This window comes from Channa argus, chromosome 4, assembly GCF_033026475.1.
Source record: "Channa argus isolate prfri chromosome 4, Channa argus male v1.0, whole genome shotgun sequence".
Taxonomy (NCBI): domain Eukaryota; kingdom Metazoa; phylum Chordata; class Actinopteri; order Anabantiformes; family Channidae; genus Channa; species Channa argus.
Genome location: NC_090200.1, coordinates 8,624,200 through 8,635,794, shown reverse-complemented (window position 1 = coordinate 8,635,794; position 11,595 = coordinate 8,624,200). Strand labels below are relative to the sequence as shown.

Sequence of the window (11,595 nt, the reverse complement as noted above, 5' to 3'; positions counted from 1 at the left end):
TAAAGAGGATAAAGAAAATAAAATGTAGTTTATTGTCAAATGAAATTGTCTTCTATAAAACTGCTTAGATACAGGCTTCAAAGGTAAACTGGATTGAAGGCAGACTGCTTTTAAGGATGTATGGAGTTTCATTAGACGTCTGTTACACAAATAAAAAGTTTGGATAAGTTGAAGAGATGATTGTAGGTGCCTACAAAAGTACAGGTAACTCCAACAATATTTGGAATCTACCATCTGTGTCTGTTAATAGCCTCTTACCTTCACAGCTGTGATCGTAATGATTTTTTTTTTTCCATCCTTAAATCTCTAACTTTTTTCTGTTTAAACCTTCAAAATCTCGCAGACAAACTGCAGAGAGATAGGACACATTTACTATTACTACTAAATTTAATTCTAAAGAATCACTGGGAAAGAAAATCTTTGTTTTATGACACATTATTACTTTTAGCTTCAGAATCTTCGTAATAAGTTAAATAAACAATAAACAATAACAATCATAAGAAATAAGATGGAAGCCAGGACTGTGGCCCAGATGTTTAGGCAGCAGGCAGTTGAGCCATAGCACCAAGAACCATCCAGTTTCTGGCCTGGAAAGAACAAAGCATATTCATTTTATTGGTTAAGTCATAGTCATCCCCAACTTCACGAGATTTTAAACTGCCAACGTTGAGCATAAACTCAATTTTTCCCAATTTTCTGAAAGAGCTGTAGGATTATTTGTTTCAAACATTATTGCTTTCTCCTCTTTTCATATAAGGTTCTCTTAAAATAATCGTTCTGAGATTCGATTTGATTCTTTTTTCTCAGGAAGTTTCTCAGCCATGAAAGGAGTGAGGCAAGGTTCAGGTTCTTTCAATAACCTACTTTATTTGACTATTTTTATTATTTTTATGACAATTGCTGTTAATATGTTGATAATAATGTTAAAATATTAATCATAATATGGCTGTAAATTTAATAACTGCATGTGATTGTCTTGTTTTTATATACCTGTGAAATTTGTGGAGGCTATTGATTTCTAAAGTGCATAAGGGGGCAGAGGAGGGGTTGAGCAGTGTGTTGTGAGAAATAAGAGGTGTGTACACGTGCGTTTGAAATATTGAGGAGCAAGTTGTGTAGAGAATCATGTGTTTGAGTGAGGGTTTGAATGATGTTGAAAGACATTGACAATCACTTTTAAAATGGCTTTTGTTTTAATTTACTAACTGACTTTTTTTTTTCTTAGCTACTAACTGCTGAAATACGGAAATTTGTTTTCTTCTTTGATTATTTGCATTTCTCTTGTTCAGTCATTCAACTTTCACTGCTTATTAATTCCCCTTAGTTTCTTGCTACAGTTATTTTTGGTCTTTGTATTTACACATTTGATTCATTTTTTATTTCAAATTGGATTATATTTCAAGAAATATACACATAAATTGATAATGGATACAAAGAGATATCATACATACACTGGGAATGTTGTATCATTGGTGCATTATTCTTACTCAAGGAATATTTTTACTTTTAAATAGTTTAAATATTATAAATATGGGAACATTTCATGTCTCTGTTGGAAATTATATTTTAGGTGCAGTATTTATGGTGGCTAATGTAGAGACTAGAGTTGAATAGAGGAATGTAAATGGGGAGTAAAATGGTTGGTCAGTTTTCTGGCGGGAAAGGATAATAACATTGTATTCCAAGCATGTGTAAGGTAATTGCATTGCAGTCGTTCAGTAAAGAGTTGAAGTTGCAAATTCCTGACTAAGCTAAGTCTAACAAACAAATGAGAAATGTGTTTCCACAGCTGATGTTTGGCATCTGGTAAAAGAAAAAGAAAAATGATAAAGGAAAACCTGATGAAATTCACAAGCAACACATAAACGCACCTTGATGGAAAAGATGAGAGCAGAGTGACCAGGTGATGTGGTCTTTGGGGGGCTCAGTGCTGAGGTTAACTACTGAGCTCTGGCATGTTAATAACCTCTTACATATACAGCTGTGATTATACTGATTACTATGGAAGCCACCATGATCTGACAATTGATTTCTTTTAGCTTTAGAATCTTCGTAAAAACCTTTACAAAGTTATAAAATAAACCATGAACTCAAAGCATATAAACATTTCATCAAGCCACAACAGATGGAAACTTCACCACTATTTAAAATTCACCATCTTTAATGGTAAAAACTGTAGCCCCCATACGACTGATTTGCCACAACAATGAGAACAATAACAATAATACAAATTATGATGGAAGCCAGGACTGTGGCCCAGATGTTTAGGCAGCGGGCAGTTGAGCCATAGCGTCGAGCACCATCCAGATCTCCAGCCACCTTCCGGTCTCTGGCCTGGAAAGAACAAAGCATATTACATTTAACGCTGGACTCATAGTTTAAAACTGCCAACGTTGAGCATAAACTCAATTTTCCCAATTTTCTGCAAGAGCTCTAGAGGATTATTTGTTGCAAATGTTATTTCTTTCTCCTCTTTCCATATAACGTTCTCTCAACATAATTGTTCAGAGATTCTATTTGTATGGTGCAAAATTAAAAGAAACATCCTCTCAAGTCACATACTGTAGTAAGGTCAAGACCTTAAAGAATTATAGAGAAGATCCCAACAATTCCCCCTTGATCGAGCATCAGGCTACAGAGAGGAGGAACATCTTCAACCCCTTTAACAGACTCATGGTGGGCAGCTTTTGTCTCGACCAGTTAAGGTGAAGTGGAGGCAGGGGGGAAAAAAACAAGCAACAAAAAGCAAGAATAATATATATATTAAAAATAATAATAATAATAATAAAAGAAAAATAATAATTCTCCTTATTTGTATTTTTTACCCTTTTTTTTATTAGATTTTTTAGTTTTTTAGCCTGTATTGATTGCTTGAGGTAATTAGAGAGCGGTTAGAGAAAAGAGAAGCAATTTTTTCCTCCACCTGCTAATGCAAAATAATAACCATAAATGTAGCCTTTGTTTAAATAGGTCATTAAAAAAACAAAAAAAGACACAATGAAGTTCGTCAGCAGTTCAAAGCCATAGGACTTAATCTCACCCTAATAGAATAGATGAGAGCAGCCAGTCCAAAACAGAAGGGGTTTGTGTAGACAAAGCAGCAGAGGGACCAGATGATGTGGTCTTTAGCGGTATCGGTGGTGAGTTTCACAGCTGTAAATCTTTGGGGTTGTCTAGCTGTCCCATCAGATCTCCCCAACTGCAAAGGGACAGCTTGAGCTGAGTGTTGTGCAGGATTCATGGATGTCAGCTCCTTTTGAAGGGGTTTAGGGCTAGCAGAGGCCTATCTTTTCCATCAGAGGCCAGTGTGGCAAACGCAAGCTGACCACAACTGTGTGACCAGATGACTGGAAGCTTTTAGTCAAAACTGGAGGACATTCTGTTTGTTAAATATGTTTTACTTCACTGCATTTTCTATGATATATCTGTGAAGTTTGATCCAAGGACATTTCCTAAATGTTAAAAGCTCTTACAACTTGAAGTGTGATGTGCTAGATTTAAAATGTTCATGGTAATGCAACTGCCATTAATTTTTAACAGTTTTTTTTTTTTTTGCCCTGTTTTATTTTATTTTTTAAAGAAACAATTAAAACAATGAACTAGTACCAGCTTCTCCAACAGGTCTTCTCCAGTTTTCTATTATAATACACTAAACATCTTTGCGTTTGTGACAGCTGGTCAGTCTAACTCAATTATTACTATATGTTCTCTAGGCTCAAGGTAATAGTAGTGGGCCTAAACTGATCGATCTATCCATCCATCCATCCCAAAATTCAAGCTCTAACATAGGTAGGTCTGGCTCTTTAAGCTTTAGCTAAAAAGATGCCATCACAAAGTGCAATCGACATAATGCATGTAACCTGTCTGCCAGTTAGACCCAGTTTTGTCATTTCACTTTTACTTGTCTTTTTTTTTTTTTTTTGCTGTGGTTTTGCTGGTTTAAAAGTGACCAGGGATAAAAGACATTGTCACATGTAGAGTATGATGAAAGTTTGTGGTTTGTTGTATAACTGAGTTTTTGTGCAGAAGTTTGGTTTTCAGTGAAAAAATTCTTAAAATGTTATGTTTGCTTGTCTTTTTATTTACTTTGGCATAATTGCCACAATTTTAGTGTCTGGACATCCAATTTCAGATTTTCTCATAAGCTGACACAGTTTCTTACATGTGGTGTGTTCATGGGTGCAACGTGAAAAAGGTAACCTGACTACACTGCAAAATAAAGAACAAACTTTAGGAGACAGCTTTGCCCAATTTGCACAAAGCCACAGTGGTTTGTGTGGCTTTGAACTAGTAACAGTGAAGACAGTGGCATTGGAAGAAATTACTAACAACACTAATCATCATAGTTGTGTTCAGATTTGTCAAACTTTGTTAGCACAGACTACAAACTCAAAATATTGCCAATGCAAGCTAAAGCTAAAATTTTCTTCTTTTTTTGTAATGTTGAAAAAGGAAAACATGATGAAATTCATAAGCCTTCCAAGCAATAACGTATAAATTCACCTTGATAGAAAAAATGAGAGCAGCCAGTGGATAGCAGCAGGTGAGCAGAGGGACCAGGTGATGTTAACTACTGCGGTTGCTTCAGGTTGTCCAGAGAATCCTCCATATTTTCATGTTTGCCGCAGAACAGACTCATCTGTGATTTACAGGATTCATTGTTCTCAGCACAAATGTAGTTCAGAGTAGTTGGTGCAGGAATGTGTGCAAGAACTTGTAGGTGTCACTACTAAGTGTAGAAGTTTAGCAGTCTAGGGTTAGCACAGGTTTAGTGTTTTCTATTTTGTTTCTCATCAAAATCAAGTGAGGTAAAAGAAAACAACACTTGAAACAACACGTGCTGGCTGTTGGTTTGACAAAGAACTTCTAGTATAAAAGTCCTGAGAAGATTCAGTTTGAACTGCAGTACATTGTGGACATAAAAGAGGTCTTCAAACTGTCACCTTTTGTTTGGGCAAGCGGTTTATTGAGGTGTTCAGCAGTTAGTTAGTGTAGAAGGGCAGGAAATGTGAGGACGGAGTAGAGATTTCTGACATTCAACAAACAATAAGTCTCTTAGCCGGAAATAAAACCACAGACATTTTTCTGACCTAGTAAACTCTTTGACGCCCACCTGTTACATTTATACAAGTAAAAATGCGTATAAGAACAGTCTCTGAGGGATGATGGTTTCTAATGAGAGAGCTTTAGATGAAATGGAGTAAAAATCGAATGGAATGTGGGATATCGATCAGATGTTGATTTGTCGTTTTGCAACTAGAAAATTGCTGCAGGGCAGATCCAAACGTTTATAGGGCAGCAATTGCCCAGTGCTTTTAAATTAATTGTAGTTAATAATATAAAATGGTCCTGCTCCCTCTTGGCGAACATATGCGCTGAGTAGATGAAACCTTTCTAATGTGGGATTAAACTGTTAAGCTGCTCCTTTATTAAACCTTCTCAAACTAAATTAAAATCAGTGCATTTTAACTTTGTGGAAATGTACATAATTATTTCCAGCTTGCCAAAAACCATAAGCTTAAATATTTTCCCCTGGTAAAAATAACTAAACACACTGAGAGATTTATGTAAGTGAAAAAGAACATTTAAAATTTATTGTCAAATAAAAGTACTTCTAAAAACCTGCTTAGACTCAGATTTAACACGTAGAGTGGATTTAAGGTCATTTTCTTTGTGTGCTTTTACCTTCAAAATCCCACAGACACACTGCAGAGTTAATACACGTTTACAGACACAGGTAGATTTTATTTGAAACCGTTGCTGAGAGTGAGCTCAGCAAATCAGAATTTTATGATAAATTCTTTCTTTTTACCTTCATCATCTTTGTAGAAAGTTTTAAAAAGTTACAAACTGTATCATGACCATAAAGCAAATAATCACACATTTCATCAAGCCAACAATTCAAGCACTGTTTGAAATTTACTGATCGTATCCCGTATCGCCCCAGTGATAATATGACATATTACTTATCTGTACAGCCAAAACAATTAACACAATAATGGTAATAAGAATTGTGCTGGAAACTAGGACTGTGGCCCATATGTTTAGGCAGCGGGCAGTTGAGCCATAATGTCGGGCACCATCCAGATCTCCAGCCACCTTCCGGTCTCTTGACTGGAAAGAACAAAGCATGTTGATTTTACTGTTGGGGTCATAGTCATCCCCAACGTCAAGAGAGTGGCCAATGTTGAGCGTAAACTCAATTTTCCCAATTTTCTGCAAGAGCTGTAGATGATTATGGGCTGTAAATGTTATTGCTTTTTACTTTATATAAAAAGGTTTTCTTAACATAAAAGAAATAAAGAAAAATATCTCGAGGTCCATACTGTAGTAAAGTCAATCACACATGCCAATGTAAAATAATATAAATTCTTTCTGTTATTATAGACGGTAAATGAGAACATGACACAATTTATAAGCAATTCAGAGTAATTGCACTTTGACGCACCTTGATGGAAAAGATGAGAGCAGCCAGTCCAAGGCAGCAGGGGTTTGAATAGACAAAGCAGATGAGGGACCAGATGATGTGGTCTTTGGGAGGCTCAGTGTTGATATTCACAGTGGTGTGCTGAACCACCATGGGTCCTTCAGGCTGTCCAGGGAACCCATCAAACCTTCCCGTCTGCAATGGAACAGTCTCAGGAGGCTGGTACACAGGAGTCATTGCAGCTCACATTGCTCTGTGCAGGAAGGAGTGTAAGAAATTGTAGGTAGTGAATTTGTTTCAGTTTCCTGGAGTTACGCACGTCTTCTTTTTTTTAACATCAAGATCAAGTAAGGTAAAAGGAAACGCAGCATACTTGTGTTGGCTGTTGATTTGGCTAAACTGTGTCTCAAGATTAAGAAACAAAACAACCTTCTGGACATTTCAGAATCCTTTAAAAATGTCCCTCAACAAACAAAACTCTACTAATACGGCCTTACATATAGTGCTGTTATTTGATCCACTTACAGCGAAGTACAAAACGTAGTAACTGTAAGAACATGTTGCCACTCTAGGTGGCACAATTTATCTTGATGTTGTCATTGGTATGTGCATTTCTAAGCATGAATACCTAATGTTACTTGAATATACAAAAATCTATGGCTGGATACTGCAGTTGGTTTATGAAAAAAATAATTCAATGATCAGTTTCCACTACAGTAGGCACCCATAGCCTGAACTGTTGTAGTGTAATCGTTAAAGCTGGGTGACGGAAAAGTAGCACTGGTACTGCTTAACACCCTCCCTACACTCTGCTGCAGAGGAAAACAGGAAGTTGAGAACACAGTCATTGAGATGCATTTCACAATTTTTTTAAGCTATACGACGTATAATGTACAATGTACAAGTACTTTTGGGAATTTGTTAGTTCCTAATTTTTTTTGATCTGAATCTAATTGTCTTTTTAGTGATCAAAGTTGTGAAATGCTTTCTGATATGTACTAATACAGTGAATGTATTAATTTATTAGCCATCAAAGCACTTACGGTGTTACTTCCTAAATCACGTAAATTATGACTTTACCTCTTAGACTTTCATAAAAACACTTTCCTTTTAGATTTAATTTGACAGTGGAATTTTAAGACTTGCTAACACTGTAGAGCTTTATCTGTTTGCTGGTTGGCCCACTGGTTTGGTAAAAGTGGGTATCTGTGTGTGGGCTTTTTGATCTACCACTCTGAATCAGCATCTAAACTGCTAATTTAATCCTATTTGTTTTCTACTTGAGTCTTTAATACAGATGTAGACCAATATCCTCAATATCTGTGTGTGTATGTCATAAAATATTGATTCCATTAAAGGACAACTGAAAAGCAAATTTTAGTGTATAAAAATAAAGCTGTGAAAAAACATTTTATGGTTGTGAGTTTTTTTTTTCTAGCAGCTGTAAAAAATACAGTGAGGTTATCACTGAAAATACAACATATTCACATCTTAGATGCTGGCAGTTTAATTTGATATAGGGTTTCACAGTTAGTCCCACCACACACGTGGTTTGTTACTGAGTCATTGGGTCCTGCTGAAAAATATAAAAGGCCTGTTCTAATCCAAACAACTCTCAAAAGGAAATAAGTAGCTACACGTTTACATACCTGCACTCACCTCTACACTCCAAAGTTCTGCAGCGCTGATGGCAATGAATCCTGCAGGTCAGCAGTCTGATGCTGTGCATTTGCAGATGGGAGGGTATGCTGGGCACACTGGACAAACTGGGGTTCAATACACCACTGTGAATGTCACCGCTGAGCCCCCCAGAGACTACATCACCTGGTCCCTTTTCAGTTTTGTCTACTTTAACCCTTTCTGCCTTGGACTGGCTGCTCTCATCTTTTCTGTCAAGGTGAGTTTGTGTACGACAGCAGAGGATTTACACCGACACTGCCTCCTTTACTGCCTATTTAAAGAGACAGAAAAACATATTTTTTCTGGACACGTAGTTTGAGGAAACTAAAGGATTTACCATCTTTGAGTAAAACACAGACCTAACAAACATATTAAGAATATTTCAGATGGAAGCCAGGTGGGGATGAGGAATGTCTGCATTAGATTATATGAATGAACCTATGCTCAGTGTTGGTAGATTTAAGGTTCAGTGGTTCCACATTTAAAATCCATATGCTTTGGTTTTTCTAGGCCAGAGACGGGAAGGTGTCTGGAGATCTGAACAGTGCCCGATACTACAGCTCAACTGCTCGCGTCCTAAACATCTGGGCCACAGTACTGGGTTCCATGATTATCTTTATTTCCATTACTGTATACACTGTTTTGTCCATAAATAACAGTAGCTACTATTACTCTCAAGGTTATGTCGATAATCATTACCCTAACAGTGGGTAGATTTCAAATAGCACACCAGTTGCCTGCTGTAGCTTACATACACATAAATCATTTACTTCTTGTTTTGCTTGTGGCACAAAAAAATGTTACACCTTTTTTATTTAGATCAACAAATACTGTGCAAATTTCAGCTGATCCAGTAAACCTGGTGGAACCAATTCTTAGATGCGCCATATTATGAATAAAGAACATCCTTTGTAGGAAAACTGTCATCGCTTAATATTGGTAAATTAATGAAACAATATATACTTAAAATGCTATTAATTTAATCATTATAAATATTTCTATAGAGAGGTGACATTATGGCTTTAAGTGTTTGGGAAATTTCTGTTAATTCAAAATTAACCTGTTTTCAATTCCCTCTAGACTGGATTGTTCATTTTCTGACCGTTTACTTAAACTTTTTCTTTGGAACATCCAGACTCTTTTTAATGTGTCTCATTTATCCACTGTCTTCATGATGGTAATAGTTGTATTTTTATTTCAGCATTTCAATGTATTCTATCGGTGGAAATGTGGAGCAAAGCAAATGGGGCAAAACTCAACATTGTACATAAATGTGTTTTTTGATTTTCGAGACCTGGTGCAAAATGTCTTTCTTCAATATTCATGAAGTTTATAACCTAACAATTGTTCTTGAATTTAGTATCGCTCACTCATTTATACCTCACAGTGCTTTCAGATATGGTGAACACAGCAGCTATGCCATAAATTAAACTTTTGCAACGTTAGATTTTTGCAGTTCTTAAGTTTAAACTGTCAGAAATGTGATAATTCTGTTTATTTTTGAGGTCAGACTTTTAATGTTCTGGACCCCTCATTAATTTTAAATAGAGTGGCCAAAACATTAAAATTATCTCCTATTATAATCCACTCCAGTACAAATCCACCACCCACTTAACAATTAAAGTGCAACGTTTTTGGTCATAACCCACAATTCCTTTAGACAGCACCTCAGTGCTTTTTTACTGTATCATTGGCTCCTGGTAAAAAAATTCAATAAAAAGCCTGTTCAAACCCAACCAACCCTCAAACAGAAATAAGTAGCTACGTCATTACATACCTGCCCACTACAAAGCTCTGCAGAGCTGACAGCAATGAATCCTTCAGGTTATCTGTCAGAGGCTGTGTCATTGCAGATGGTGGGGTATGGTGGGCCCCCTGGACAACATTCAACGGGTTCAGTACACCACTGTGAATGTCACTGCTCAGCCCCCCAGAGACCACATCATCTGGTCCCTCTGCTGCTGTGTCTACTGAAACTTTCTGTGCTCTGAACTGGCTGCTCTCATCTTTTCTATCTTTTCTACTTGGAGCAGCTTAGAGCTTAAAAAATCTTCACTTATTTCATTCAGTCACATTCTGAGCATTTCCCACTACAGCAACTTCACGTCAATTTTGACACGTTTTATCATTTTACAGATCTTCAGATGCATGTTTTGCTGTGTCACACATTTACTTGTGTAAACTGTTGGGTGCACAGTGTTGGGAAAGACTCTAATTATCTTATTTAGATTAAACAGCAGAGCGGCAAACCAAATGCTCAGGGTTTTTTTTTTTTTGTTGAAGTAAAGTGCATCCAGAAAGTATTCACAGCGCTTAACTTCATTTTGTTGTGTTACAGCCTTATTTCAAAATGGTTCAAATTCAGTAGTTCCCTCAAAATTCTACAAGCAATGCCCCATAATGACAATGTGAAAGAAGTTTTTGCAAATTTATTAAAAAATAAACTGTCATCTCATCACATGTGATTCACATCATTGCTTATACTGAAGCACTAACATTAGCAAAGCCTCATGCAAATTATTCTACTAAGAAATCCATGTATTGTGTCTTGTGAGACCCCCATTCAAACTTGAAGCAGTTACTAATTTCAGGTCATACATGACGTTTTAACAAATGTTATTTGACATTTGGCAGAAAACATTCGAAACAGGTTGTTTTATTTTTAACTCTAAAGATATGACAATTATTGAAGACTCTTTGTACTCTTTGAACTACTATATGTTTTTTTTGATTCAATTCAACTTTATTTATATAGCACCAATTCACAACAAAGTCATCTTAAGGCACTTTACAGAATAAAGTCAAGACTATAAAGATGTATAGAGAGAACCCAACAATTGCCCCTTGAGCAAACCCTGGGCAACAGTGGAGAGGAAAAACTCCCTTTAACGGAAGAAACCTCCAGCAGAACCAGACTCAGGGTGAGCAGCCATCTGCCTCGACCAGTTGGGGTGAGTGGAAAGTGAAGAGAGAAAAGAAAAAGAGCAACAAAAGCAACAACAAAACATCAGGCAAGTTGGTAGGACCAGTAGCTACACACTGGAAAGCACACAGCTTCAAAGCACGAGGACAACTGCAGAAAGGGACAGAGAGAGGGAGACAGAGAAGGAGAAAGACAACTACGGGAGAAAACACACAGAGTTAATTTCACACAGTAGTTATAATTTTGAAGTGAGAAGAGAGGAGAAAGGGACAAGAGGAGGGGTGTCCCCCAGCAGTCTAAGCCTATAACATCATAACTATAACTAACTATAAGATTTATCAACGAGGAAGGTTTTAAGCCTAGACTTAAAAGTAGGGAGGGTGTCTGCTTCCCGAATCAGAACTTGGAGCTGGTTCCACAGGAGAGGAGCTTGATAGCTAAAGGCTCTTGCAGTAGTACTGGAGGCCAGACTTATGCCATCTAGAGTAACAATATGGTTGGACATCATATTTCTAAGATTTTGGGCCTAAATACTATGACTTCAGTTTTGTCTGAGTATAGAAGT

General features: G+C 36.7%; 1 protein-coding gene across 1 annotated transcript; it reads right to left on the bottom strand.

The window, feature by feature from the left end:
- Positions 1-1,527: 1,527 nt before the first annotated feature.
- Positions 1,528-3,287, bottom strand: LOC137126338 (dispanin subfamily A member 2b-like). Its single transcript, XM_067503006.1, has 2 exons — positions 3,041-3,287; positions 1,528-2,334 (listed from the first exon to the last, which is right to left on the bottom strand). The coding sequence occupies exons 1-2, from the start codon at positions 3,239-3,241 to the stop codon at positions 2,161-2,163; spliced, it is 375 nt and encodes a 124-aa protein (XP_067359107.1). The 5' UTR covers positions 3,242-3,287; the 3' UTR covers positions 1,528-2,160.
- Between the last annotated feature and the right edge of the window lie 8,308 nt (positions 3,288-11,595).